The sequence below is a fragment of the Leguminivora glycinivorella genome, chromosome 21, assembly GCF_023078275.1.
Source record: "Leguminivora glycinivorella isolate SPB_JAAS2020 chromosome 21, LegGlyc_1.1, whole genome shotgun sequence".
NCBI lineage: Eukaryota > Metazoa > Arthropoda > Insecta > Lepidoptera > Tortricidae > Leguminivora > Leguminivora glycinivorella.
This window is the reverse complement of record NC_062991.1, coordinates 1,218,216-1,232,684: the sequence shown is the minus strand read 5'-3', so window position 1 is coordinate 1,232,684 and position 14,469 is coordinate 1,218,216. Positions and strand designations below refer to the sequence as shown.

Below are 14,469 nucleotides of genomic sequence, written 5' to 3'. Positions count from 1 at the left end.
AAGTTAATTAATAAATACATATACATAGGAAACATCCATGACTCAGGAACAAATATCTGTGCTCATATAAATACCCTTACCGGGATCAGAGGATCGAGTATTGTAGAGAGTTACTGTCAAAGTAAAATGTGTAATCACAGTGCATAGACTGCCATCTCTCGACACACGCTTAAAACTTTTGAACTTCAGTTTTGACAATTTGGCCTATATTCTTATTTATTTATTTATTAGTAAAAACAAAAACATGTTTACATGACATTACAGTAAAACCAATGCGTCACGAAACTTAGATAACAAAAAAGAGAACAATAAAAACAACTTATTTGGGCGATGACGTCACAGCGCGGCTCTGTTACGTCGTTTGCCCCGGTGTGGGATTTGGCAGGTTGCCCCGGAACCGCCGAAAAACCACACCTTTCGGCCAGAAGTCTGCGCTCGCGATGGTGTCCTGCAGCGGCCGCGGCACGCGCACAACGAACGAGCTGAAGTGCACGTAGTGACGCGACTGCAGCTGTTGCACCCTCAGCGTGTAGCCAGTCTTCCGGCGAACGTAGTCCACCACCTCGTCGGCCACGGCGGAGTAATGCAGGCGAGACACGTAGAGCGCCCTACTCGGTGTGGCAATCCATAAACCAGAATTCACCGGTTCCGCAGAGCCACACATTCTTAGCTTGATGTGTTAAAATGTCAAATATTAATATTAGCGCCATCTAGCCGAGCGTCCCCCAAAGGTATAGCCATCTAGGTCACCGTACCTTTTTGTTGTGTATGCTTTTGAGGTACGTTTTTTTCTAATACTATCTGTCTATCTATACGGAGTTACATATGTCTTTGCCGGGATTCAAACCGGGATCTCTTGTGACGAGGGCTAAGATTTTAGGGTCAATCGGTGAAGTAAGGTCAATACGGGTAAGTGTGTTATAAGGGGAAGTGTGTCTGGCCTTCACATTTGACCTTTTTACACATAGTCACAGGTGTTTTTGCAAGTTCATACTTTTGCTACTTACTACTCCCGGTTAGCTTATGAACTCTCAATAAACTGACAATAGGTTTAACCCTTAAATGCATGGTGATGTATATATGCATCATATATTTGATGGCCCGTGGCTCGATATGTAGCTATCCAAAATCACATTTATTGCTTTATTATTATTCATTATTCCTTTATTTATCTTTTTTCTTATGCTAGGTTTTTATTATTTATTATTATTTAATATACAATTAAATAAATAAAATAATATTATGATTGACTATTTATTATTTAAGGATTAAGATAAAATGGCGGAAAAGTGTGAAAAAACAGGACGATGGCGATTTTTAGTATGTGATTTAGGCTGATTTTTTCGGAGTTAGTAATTTGTTTATGTTTAAACATTTTATCATAAAGGTTTCACAAATAGTGTACCTTTTTAATAGTAGTATTTTTTTTAAATAAAACTTACCAATTACGATATATTTACATAAATAAGATTTTGCCTATTTAACTTCTAACACTGATTTAGTATAAAAATCGATCTTAAATTTTTTTTTTATTATTTTTCCCAGTCAAAAAACCATTGTCTATCACATATATTAAAATCTTGCTAAAAGAAAAATTCATGCATTTAAGGGTTAAACGGTCCAAATGTCACACTTCTCCTTATGACACTCATCCCTATTGATATTGTCAGTCTTGTCTTTAGGCACTATCATCATCCTCCTTGCGTTATCGCGGCATTTGCCACTGCTCACGGGAGCCTGGGGTCCGCTTTTTGACAACTAATCACAAGATTTGGCGTAGGCACTAGTTTTACGAAAGCAACTGCCATCTGACCTTCCAACCCGAAGGGTAACTAGGCCTTATTGGAATTAGTCCGGTTTCTGTTTTCCTTCACCGAAAAGCGACTGGCAAATATCAAATGACATTTCGCAGATAAATTCAGAAAAACTCATTGGTACGTACAAGCCGGGGTTCGAACCCGCGACCTCTGGATCGAAAGTCGCACGCTCTTACCGCTAGGCCACCAGCGCTTCGTCTTTAGGCACTATATTAGAATGAAATAAAACAACAAACCCTTTATTTATAATCTAATTATTATTTTCAAAAATATAGGAAACGTGAAACAATAATTTAACCGCCTACTCATAAATAAGATAAATATTTGCATCACAAACGCCGGTTGCGGCACTCTTTCACAATAATTTAAATTTCAACTCACGACTATGATTACTTAATGCTGACAGTTTCAGTTGTTCATTTTAGACCTAGGGAATGAATACAAATTCGTAAATAATACGATACAAGTGTGGAAAAGAGAGTATGCGAAACCAGGCGATAAATCAAAACACGACCGAAGGGAGTCATGAGGCACGTATCTAAGAAAATTTCAAACATTTTTTTTTACATTCCATTCCGTTACCGTAATGCAAAAATTGGTAACGGAATGGCATCTCAGGACATTTTTATCTGGCCAAGGTTTTTTAATGTTATCTTCAGAAAATTTCAAGCATTTTTTTTACATTCCGTTCCGTTACTGTCATGCAAAAAAATGGTAACGGAATGGAATCTCAGGACATTCATTGGCCAAGCTTTTTTGATGTTATGTATACATAAATGGACATGACATTTTACGTATATATTAAAAACATTTAATTACCAAATAGTTCTGGTTGAAAACCTTGGTTTTAAAATATAACAACTGAAACATCACAGCACATAACTTGCTTTAACTCTTAGCTTGCCAGTGGAGTTTGAAAACAGAAAAATACGTCATCGTATTTTATTATACGTCAAAAACGGTATGGTATCAGAAATAATACTGTATGACTACCACAAGTTTGACAGAGATATTCGCTAACGTCTGCGTAACATAATTTCTAGAAATATATTTCATATTAATGAGCGATTTTTGGTCGACGAAAGCCGATTCCGCGTCGATATGTTGGGGGAGACTAACCCCCTTATTCATAAACGCACACTAAAGTTATCAAGCCGATAAAGTTCGTTTGTCCCTTTCCGACTTATTGGTGTGATAGAAAGGGACAAACGAACTTTATCGGCTTGGTAACTTTAGTGTACGTTTATGAATAAGGGGGTTAGACAATACGAGCGAGATTCATAGAAAATAAGTTACGAATACAGTTTGCTATGTCGAATTCTGGGTATGCTGCAGATTTTTAGTGAAAATTTTTCTTAGAGCAAGAAATGTGCCAAGAAATTAATCATTCCTATGTTACTCATGACATGAACATAATTAAATAAAATGATTTCTCGCGATTCATGATTTCCATAAGTAACTCTCAATTAAGATTCACATAACTTAACCTATACAATAAAAATATACAAAATGTACATTGACGCATTGGAACTATAAAATATAGGTTTTTACACACTTTAAACCACTGCAGTAGTCCTACCATGATTTTGACACACGTAGATACTTTCTAAACATCTCACTCATTGTTAGAGCGATGTGTCAACTGTCAAACCCTTGTTAGGCCTACAGGAGTGCTATTGAGATGAAATTCGACATACCTCCGTGATATAATAAACTACAATAATTCAGACAGGTAAAAATAGTTCCGCATTGAGTTTTGCTCATTAAAATCGTTACCGTGTGGTCAAACATGAAAATGTTTTCAGGCGATAAATGAAATCGTTTATTATTATTATCATAAAATGGAGTTTTACCTGTGTAAACTTCAATCAAATAGTTTTTTTTACATACTTATTTTATTGTTCCAATACAAAATTATCGTCAAATAAATATTCGTCAGTCACTTGTTAATCAAAATCAATGAAAATAAATACATTTCGTACTCAATTTCTTCACAAAAAGTAGTCGTTTTCATTGTTTTTCGGTAGTTTTACATTTGTAAATCAATATTTAAATAAATCTTCATTTCAAGTCTTTCTCAAGATAAATTGTGAGCAACACTAACGCCATCTATACAGACATTAAACAACATTATTTAAAATGGCGTAACAAAGTCTTTTACGTATATTTTAACTAAGATCATAATGTGATATTCCACTGAAAAGATACTTGGTGGACCGCGCTTACGTCGCATCGCATAGCACTAGTATTGGAGTTTCATTAATAAAAGCGCAAGCACCAATCGTTACAAAGTACCTTTACCCGTGGAACGTCACATATTGACACTAGAATACACAGAGAGCCAACGCCTTTCAACCTCAACCTTTCTAACCAAATATTTTTCCATTCCGTTACCATTTCACGTTGAATTTGCAAGACGGTAACGGAATGGACGTAACCAAAAATTGTATGAAAATTTTCCATAAAGACCAGATTCTTATTAATCTAAACTCAGAAATACCGGGTTCTGTGAGAATCGGGTCTTTGATATTTAAATTATAAAAACCACCCAATTCTGACTAAAATAACATGAAAATGACCTAATAGAGCTATCTGTATATTCTGTGTCAATTTTCTATAGATACCGAAGTGTGAGAGGCAAGGGGGTGCGGATCGGTTACTATTCCTATTCTTTAATAATACTGTATTTATCTAACGTAACGTATCGGGTAGCGGTACGTACGCGAGCTTTACAATATTAACACAATTTTAGCTGTTTTGACATTACTCAAAAATGTTAAGGTGCTGTAATGTAAGTACACAAAGCCGAGTAATTTCGTAAATTTGCCCAACAATTGTTATGTGGCAAACGAGTTGACAAGTCGACTAACGGTAAGCGATTATTGTACGGGCAGGGACACCCGTAACACAGGGTTGGAGGTGCGTTGCCGGCCTTTGAGATGGGTGTTTTAAAGACTATCGAGAGCAAATTTGTGATGCTGTCCTCACCGTCGGGACATCAATATAAGGCGTATGCGATATGGATACAAAATAACGAGTTAGTGCACTAAATACTTCGTGCAGTGTCCTAACATTAGAGAACCCGTTAGTTTTAATAAAGCTCGCGTACGATTTTCATATAAATCTGTTTTGAGACAAAACTTAGATTGATTTTATAACTGTGTAATAGTTAAACCACTTTGCACTGCACCAAATTTATGATTCTTAACTTTTTGTTAGTAATTTTCTTTATTATTTCCCATTTAGGTCAATAGGTTATTTTAACTGATGCAATAGTGACTATTTGATGTTATTAGAAATATGTAATAAAACCAGTTCAAATACTTGTTTCAGAATTTTGGTTATGTATTTACAAGTTTACCTTATGACCACTTTTATTTTATTACAAAAACGAATTCGAACTCAAATATACATAATTATGTATAAGTTATTTTAGTGATTAATTTAAACGCATAGTGGCCACAACAATACAAAAAGGTGGACTTAAACTATAAAAAATCACAAAACATCTTTAAGATACTACTTCTTAATTAATCTATATGAATATATCTTTACTCTTAGTGCAACTTTTAGAAATATTGTGTGAATATTTTTGTTTAAAATTTTATAACTATAATCATTTTCGTAAAATTCTTTCAAATCACGCGACGCAGTGAAAAATAAAATGGAAGCCTTATTTTCGCCAAAAACTTTGATTGTTTTTAAGATTAAGTTTAATCATCGACATCAAATAGGAGGAAAAATCACTGGGTTTTAAATAAAAACTGCTCTCATTCATTCCTCTTAGCCTCTAGGAGACCTCTTAAATCTAGTCTATGTACAAGTTACCTAAAACTCAGGAAAAACCTAGGTAGATGGGTCGTTTTATATTAAGTTGTACACATTTCTTATTTATTTCGGAAATTTCATGTTATTTCAACTCAAAATCACGGGCTTTCGATTTTAAAAGGTAAAATAATATCCCAAGATTTTTATTCCAATCCGTTACTTCATTTTTATATGTTGTAACAGAATGGAAATATCGAAATTGTATGAAAGAAAATTCTCGTGACTCCGAGTAGAAATAAACACACAAATTTCTTAATTAGAAAACGGATACTGTACAACTTTAAATAAAACTAACCAGAGACGAGGGAAATGCACCTTACTGCAAGAATTTTAGGTATATTGTCATTGTTTACTGCTATGGTTACTCTAGGCTAAGATATCATAAGTTTAGACAGTTTGGAGAAAATGTTTGAACATATTAATAATATGTGTTAGCCAAAGGATTTATATTTTGCTGCTAAATGACAAAGTATCTATTCCACTGAAAATTGTAATGAAAACAAAAGTAGTTGTACGTAACAACTTATAACCTACACTTTTTAAAATTCAGGATTTTGATGTTATTTCTACTTACAACCTAGAGATTTTCTACCCTCACACTCCTCACAGTATCCAAAATTTCGTAAACTTTACGATTTTCCATTCCGTCACCGTTGTACAAATTTGAACATTGGTAACGGATTGGGAATAAAAAAAACCTTGGAATTTTTTGTTTCTTCTATTAGGATAGCAAAAACTCGTGATTCTGGGTAGAAATAATATAAAAACTCGATAATCCAAATATTGTAGGGGTTGGCAAACTAAATAGACTTAGGTAGTTATCTTAGTCATACAGTTCCAATCCAATGGCCAAAAGACTGTAGTAAATTATTATTTAAGTAAATTATTTAAAATGTCCAAACATTGTCTTCAACAAATTTCGAGCTACCACAAGAAAGTAACCAACAGAGCGTTCGATACTATTTCGATGTTAAAAACAGTTTGAAATCTGGTAAAGGTACACACACTTAAGCGCTGGTCCCACCAAAAACGAAAAAGCTATGAGATAGAAACGAACAATAGATCCTCCCGTGTAAATGGGCCATTCTTTTTTTCAAAGATTCATACTCAGAATCGCGAGATCTTTCGATCCTGCAGGGTTAGCACATGATTGCCGCAAGAGTATGTCGCCGCGAGTCAGACTACCCGTCCTTATGTCATTAATACAGTTAGAAGACGTGTCATCTATCTCGCGGCGACATACTCTCGCGGCCATCATGTCATGTGCTAGGCCTACAGATAGGAGAAAAAAAATGTCCCAAGATGTCCATACATTTTTCAAACCTTCCATTCCGTCACCGCCATACAAAATGTATGAAGAAATGGTAACGGAATGGAAAAAAACCTTGGGACACTTTTTTATCCTATTAGGATTGAAAGAGCTCGCGATTCTGAGTGGAGACCACATAAATATTGGGGACACCTTACACAGATCAACTTAGCCCCAAACTAAGCAAAGCTTGTACTATGGGTGCTAGGCGACGATATACATACTTATATAGATAAATACATATATAAATAGCAAACATCCATGACTCAGGAACAAATATCTGTGTTCATCACACAAATAAATGCCCTTACCGGGATTCGAACCCGGGACCGCGGCTTAGCAGGCAGGGTCACTACCAACTACGCGAGACCGGTAGCCCCAAAGTGGCGCGGACAACTTTGAAAAAAAAAAAAAAAAAAAAAAAAAAAAGAATGGCGCAAATAAAAGAGAGAGCGTGCAATTTAGTTCATCGCTATACGAACTATAACTTGCTCGCCCTATTATCATGTCTCTTTTATTTACACGGAGCTATCTTTTGTCCGCGTCTATAGCCGATAGCTCATCGCTTAAGGCTCAGCCACGACATTGGTCTAAGCGCGGCAGCGGTGAGCGGCGGCCATACATCAGAGCTAGACACAGCGATGGGTCTTTTCATTCGCACGTATGGCTGCCGCTCACCGCTGTCGCGCTTAGACCAATGTCGTGGCTGGGCCGTTACTCGGTTTTGGCGGGACCAGCGCCATACCCTTTTAAATACATTAAAATCAGTCAATAAAAATCTGAGTCTAACAACATAAGGCCCTACGTATAAGGTGATATACGTAATGATCTAAATTAGTTTAGGAATAGTTGATTCCAACTTTTTCCTTATAGGTTCAGCCACTGACTATAAGAGTTTAGTTCGTTGACCTTTTACTATTTTTCTACAAACGTGTAATTTTTTTTTTTGTAGTTTATATATTTTACTGTAAGGACTATTATACAATAATAGTCATTTAAAAATAAATTAAGGTAAAATAATTAAGATATATGATAAATAAGAGGTTTTCTTGATCCAAGAATGGAGCATAGACCTCAAAATTATCCTTGGTTTCGTTTGAAACAATCAAGTACCATAATTTACAAACATTAATAAGTACGTGAAATATTATGGCGCACAATATGTGAACTATACATATAAATAAATTTGGTTCAATATTGGGCACCTTACGAACATCGACTTAGTCCGAAAATATGGATATTAATACTCAACCATGACAAAATCAAATATCTGTGTCCATCATACTAATAACTGCCCTAACGGGGATTCGAACTCAGGGTCATTGCAGGCAGGGTCAATACTTGCTAAGGCCCTACCAGTCGTCAAATATCAAAAGGTCAATGCACTAAACTCTCCGGACCAGTGGCCATATTATAACATCGAACCTCTACGAAGGGCTTCACAAACACTTAGTCCGGGGCACGATTCACTATCTCCTGTTTCTCCTCCTTCTCCTTATGTTTATCTTTCTTTTCATCCCTCCTATGTTCCTTCTCTTTCCTGCGCTCTTTAGATTTGTCCCTCCGCTCGGATTTGTGATGGCTCGACTTGTGTCGACTAGACGATGAGTGTCTCCTATGATGGTCGTGTTTGTGATCCTTATGTTTATCATCTTTTCTATGTTTGTCATCCCGTTCCACATTAGCGGTGCCATCTGTCCTTTCCATTCTGTCTTTCTCTCTATCTTTTTTATCTTTCTTCTCTTCTGTTTTTTCTGGTTTTTGTGTGTCGGTGCTCTTTCTGTTTTCTCCTATTTTTAAAGCAGGTTGTTCTTGAAATTTAGCGCTTAGCGCTCGCATTTCGATGACGCCCGCTTTGTGTTTGGTTGTTGATGATTTTTTGGGTTCTGAAAGGAGAAATAAAGTTAATATAGTAGTCTGTAGTCGCTAATGGTCTTTTAATAGTTTATTTCCTGGCATGGCGCAGTCCGTAGGATCAGAACCTGTATACATATAGAGAAAATTACTGTCAAAGTAAAATTTGTAGTTACATGCATAGACTGCCACCTCTAGATAGGTGCATTAAAGCTTTTGAACAGCTTTGACAGTTTGGCCCATATTCCTAGCTATGTTTTAAAATTGTGAAGTATCTAGCCGAGAATCAAAAAGGTCTAGCGCCATCTAGAGGACCGTAAATTTTCTTGAAGGTGTCGAGGTACGTTTATTTCTTAGAAGTTATCTGTCTGCGCAGAATCGAGACAGGTGGCGATCTCTCATTTCCGAGGCCAAGATTCATTTTGGATCACTGAGCCAAATAGTTAGTTATCTTAGTTAGTATATACACCCTTGGTTTTAGCCAAGGATGATTAATATAGGACTATCTTTTGCCCGCGGCTTCGCTCGCGTTAGAAAGAGACAAAAAGTAGCCTATGTCACTCTCCATCCCTTCAAAAGTAGCTTCTCAATTCGTCGCTGTTTTCGTGAAAGACTCTCCACACTTTCCCTTCAACAATCTTCACTTCCTCAATTCGTCGCTCCGTTTTGCCGTGAAAGACGGACAAACAAACAGACACACACACTTTCCCATTATATATCCCATACAAGCTTTTGATCCTGGATAGGAATGGGATCGATTGGCGTCAAAAAAAAGTTTGTCAAAAATGCCCTCTTTCTCGCACCCTGTATGTTTTTTTCCAAAATCTGTAAATGCCATTTTCAATCAATTTGAAATCGATGGATGGTTCCCCTTAGACCATTTTCAGGTAGGACTACGGGATCTCATAGCTGCCCTTACTGACCCGCTATCAGAATACACCTGTATATCGTGTTTGGTTGTAGCCTCCACCTTACCAGTCTGTGTGGGCGGCGCCTCGGGCACGCGGCGCTCGTCGGCGGGCGACGACGCCTCCGACGACGGGTAGTACTGCTTGAGCCGCAGGTGCCACGCTGCAACAACATCATCACTAAATAAAACTACCAGCATAACGATCCTGGTCACGGCACCAAATTGTAACACATACAATAAATTATTTATTTATTTAATCTTTATTGCACAAAGATAATACAATTGTACACAAGGCGGGCTTAATGCTATAAGGCATTCTCTACCAGTCAACCTTCGGGCAAAACAGAGAAATCGTAGGCGGAGCAACATTAAATTATATTGAGAACAAAATAGTTATTCAAGTTAATTGCACAATATTAGTAAGCTGACCTATATGGAATATATATATATAAGAATAAACATACTTACGCACAGATAATAATATACATACATATATATACAAAAAAATAAAATACTAAGGATTTGTCATTCTACCAGCAAAGTACATAATCAGGGATTTTTTAAACGCACATCTATTCGGGCATTATCTTATTTTCACTGGAAGGCTATCCAAAGACGAGCCACCTGAACGGAGAAAGAATTGAGGCCGTTTAGATACCCGTAGAAGACGATTAAATGAAGAGGAGGAAAATATAAACAAAATTCCTTGTTATTCTTATGGTTAAAAGGTAAACTGCATGTTTTTGAAGGGTAATGAAAGCTTTTACATCTGAGCCTAAAAAAATACACTTACCAACTGAAGTGACAGCTGACACTGTTCGGAACTGATGGATAATATTTCGCGGCAGGAAATAGATGTCGTCGTCACACAGCGGCAGGCGAGAGTAGCGGACACCTTCCCGCCGTAGTTGGTTTAGTTTCGCTTCTTCTAACCTGTACAACCAATTAGGAAATTTAAAAATATATGGTCTTCGTTGCAATAACTCACTATTTAAATTGAGGCTGGGCGTCAACTACTTATTTTTGTGGCTGTGAACTGCGTACTATTTTTTGGAAATGTGTAAAATAATGACCACGTGACACCCTGCGAAATGGGCTGCGAGACTCATACAGATCCAATTGAGTTGTACCAGTTTGTTGAAGTCTGCCGCGAGGAAACGAACTACGTCTTTAGTGGTATATCCACGGTTTTTTCTATTCAAAGTTAGTAGGAGCTCGCCAAGCGGGTTTGTCCCGCGATGCGGGCCTTCTATCATCATTTTAAGTGCCTGTTAACCTCTCCTGTACCGGAGCGTGGAACTTTAATTTAAAATTAATTAGAATTCAATATCTACGAGCATGGATCCACGTTCGCCGGAATCAAATACTTTTTTTTGCCTGTGTACTGTTTCGTGTGTGTACTCACCACGTGACACACTGTGAGATGGGCGGCTCATACAAATCCAATTGTAAGAGTTGCACCAATTTGTTGAAGTCTGCCGCGTGAAAAGCGACCACGTCTTTGGTGATGCGTCCTCGGCCTTCTTCACCGCCGCAGTTGATGGCTTTTAACACACCTGTTTAAAAAAAATGATTATAATAGTTTATAATCTAACCACAAAATTAGAATTTTGAAAAAGTTTCCGACATATAGACCGATTTTCATGAAACATGGGTAAAAACACTCCCGACTAATTCAACTTTCAAACAAAAAAAGAACTAAATCTAAATCGGTTCATCCGTTCGGGAGCTACGATGACAAAAACAGACACGCTTATAACCCCGTCGTTTTTGCGTCGAGGGTTAAAAATAGTTGAAAATAAATAATACGGCGTGGAAATTGAAGATAATATCCTGGTCACGCCACCAAATTGTAACGCATCGCACATTATGTAATATTTATTATGCGAAGTTTTTGTAATTGTATGGGATAGGTTTTAGTGAATGTTGTTATTATAGCTCAAAACGAGATTTATTATTTTATATAGATTTAATTTTTTTTTGCTGAAGTTTGCTCTTACAAATCGTTGACCAAGTTTTATCTCATTATGCAACACAAAAAGACAATTTTTTTGTAATTAGCGAGTTTTGGTTGTCACCCGACGAAATATAGCCATTTTTATGGCATGTGCATTGAATTAATGGAGTAAAAATTAAATATAAAAAAAGTGACAGACTGACAGAGTCGCACCAATAAGGGTTTCTTTTATACCTTTTTGGTACGGAACCCTAAAAACAACATTTTGCGTTAACGTCATTCGCATTCAATTCTTGAGAATAACTTACCGACTGCCGCAGTAGTGATCCGGTCGAGCCCGTGGCCGACGTGGTCGGCGTGGGCCCGGGTTCGGTCCTCGAAGAGGAACTCTCGCGCCTCGCTGTAGCGAGGCAAGTACTGCAGGTTTCGGAGCTCGTTGATACCCGTCCTGGGCGAATGAAATTAAGATTTTAGAGCACGTACAGATAGATAGATAGATATCCGTTTATTTGCTTGTCACAATACACACAGAATACACAAAAGAAATAAGTTACACAAAAGAATAAAAATACATAATAAGCAAATTGAAAACAGGAAATTGCAGATTTTTACAATAGTTTGTTATAGTAACGCTAAGTATTACAGGTAACGCTTGCACAATATCTAAACTGGAAAATGCAATGCACGTTTTAATAGAAGTAGCAACGAGTTGTACGTGCTACGTAAACTCGACACAACACATATCCTAAGTCATAGGTCATAGGCCTGTGTGGTGACGGGTTAAGAATTTCACCACCCCCTTTCTTCCCGTGGGTGTCGTAGAAGGCGACTATGGGATATGGGTTAAATTGTGGCGTAGGCGAGAGGCTGGCAACCTGTCACTGCAATGTCACAGTTTCGTTTTCTTTCAACCCCTTATTTGCCAAGAGTGGCACTGAAGCTTTAGTAGTTTCATGTGTTCTGCCTACCCCTTTATGGGATACAGGCGTGATTGTATGTATGTATGTATAGGTCATACTCATCACATTTGAGGAATATGTACTATCTGAGACTATGAAACTATATGAAATTATGAATGAATTCATTGGTAAATTCGCCATGAACTTTTGCAGCTCATATATTTATTTATACATACAATCATATATACAATCACGCCTGTATCCCATAAAGGGGTAGGCAGAGCACATGAACTACTCAAGTTTCAGTGCCACTCTTGGCAAAAAGGGGTTGAAATAAAACGAAATTGTGACATTGCAGTGACAGGTTGCCAGCCTCTCGCCTACGCCACAATTTAACCCATATCCCATAGTCGACTTCTACGACACCCACGGGAAGAAAGGGGGTGGTGAAATTCTTAACCCGTCACCACACGGGTATTTATTTATAGTTCTATTTTATCCATCCATCCATACTAATATTATAAATGCGAAAGTAACTCTGTCTGTCTGTCTGTTACGCTTTCCCGCTTAAACCACGCAACCGATTTTGATGAAATTTGGAACAGACAATCTTTAGACCCTGAGACAGAACATAGGCTACTTTTTATTTCGAAAAAAAGGGATGAAGGGGTTGAAAAAGAGGTTGGAAGTTTGTATGGTATTTCTTAATTTTAAAAGATAAAACCATGAAACTTTATATTTTAGCACTTGATAAGAAATCATTAAACATATATTTAAAGTCACATACAGGTCGAACGCGATTAATTAACATTATTTTTACCTTTAAAATAAACATGGTGGGAAATAAACATTAACTAAAAGCGGGTAGATTATATTTATTTGTCTACCCCTAACATTTATATAAATTAATATCGGGTAGTTTTGTGTTGTTTACATCTCCGGTGACATTTTGCTGGGACGTCAGTCTTCCGCGACCACGGCCAGTGCAACCTGGCCGAAACGTTGGGAAAAAAAGGTAAAACTAATGTTAATTAATCGCGTTCGACCTGTATGTGACTTTAAATATGTGTACAAAGCGCGAGAACTTAAAGTGTTATATCATTAAACATCTTGATAAGGGATAGGGATATTAGGGATAGGGATATTAGGGATAGGGATATTAGGGATAGGGATAGCGATAGCGATAGGGATAGCTATAGGGATAGCGATAGCGACAGCGATAGCGATAGCGTTAGCGATAGCGATAGCGTTAGCGATAGCGATAACGATAGGGATACGGATACGGATATGGGTATCGTTAGAGGGATACGGATAATCGGTCGGCGGTCTCTTACAATCGATGTGCTCTAAGACGATCGTTGTTTGCTTGCTTGAAGATTACGTTTGCGATAAATACACCGTGTTTCACTTAACACTAAAAACCTGAAAACAGTTTGTTCAGAATCGAGAGTAGAATCGATTGAGCTATATCTTGATGGGGGTAATATTTTTATTTAAATTAGTATTATTAGTTATTTTTTACGTGCCCATTCTATTGTACTCGTAATACAACATTGTGTATATCGCATTGCTAGAGGTTGTTTACCTTTTTTCAGTATTTAGGGGTATTAATACTGGCCGGTTACTTGGACGATTATTTTTTCCGCTACTAGTTTGACGTTGTTTGTCAGTTTAATCTTAATGTTTATCATAAGTCATAACAAATTGAACTCGTACCTAATTACAACCTTGTCATTTTGAATATTGAGTTTATTTGCTTACTGCGATTACCTGTCCAACTTGAAGTTTACTGTGACAAAGCTTTAAAGTGTTTTACAGTGACATCTTAGCTGTCTATTGGTAAACCTTATGTCGTTGCAGTAACGTACACAAATAAATAGTCTTATGGTTTATGA

At 37.1% G+C, this 14,469-nt stretch overlaps 1 protein-coding gene across 2 annotated transcripts in view; it reads right to left on the bottom strand.

The window, feature by feature from the left end:
- Positions 1–525: 525 nt before the first annotated feature.
- LOC125237375 (lysine-specific demethylase RSBN1L) overlaps positions 526–14,469 on the bottom strand; it is a 47,913-nt gene continuing 33,969 nt past the window's right edge. The window contains exons 8-13 of one of the 2 annotated variants that reach the window (XM_048144385.1): positions 11,984–12,123; positions 11,124–11,274; positions 10,512–10,651; positions 9,784–9,879; positions 8,380–8,840; positions 526–670 (exon numbers count right to left, since the gene is read on the bottom strand). In XM_048144385.1, coding sequence (XP_048000342.1) covers positions 8,404–8,840; positions 9,784–9,879; positions 10,512–10,651; positions 11,124–11,274; positions 11,984–12,123 — 964 coding nt within the window. In that variant the 3' untranslated portion in view covers positions 526–670; positions 8,380–8,403. Of the gene's footprint in view, positions 671–7,375; positions 8,841–9,783; positions 9,880–10,511; positions 10,652–11,123; positions 11,275–11,983; positions 12,124–14,469 lie in introns of those variants that run through there. The other variant, XM_048144384.1, reaches the window with a different exon arrangement.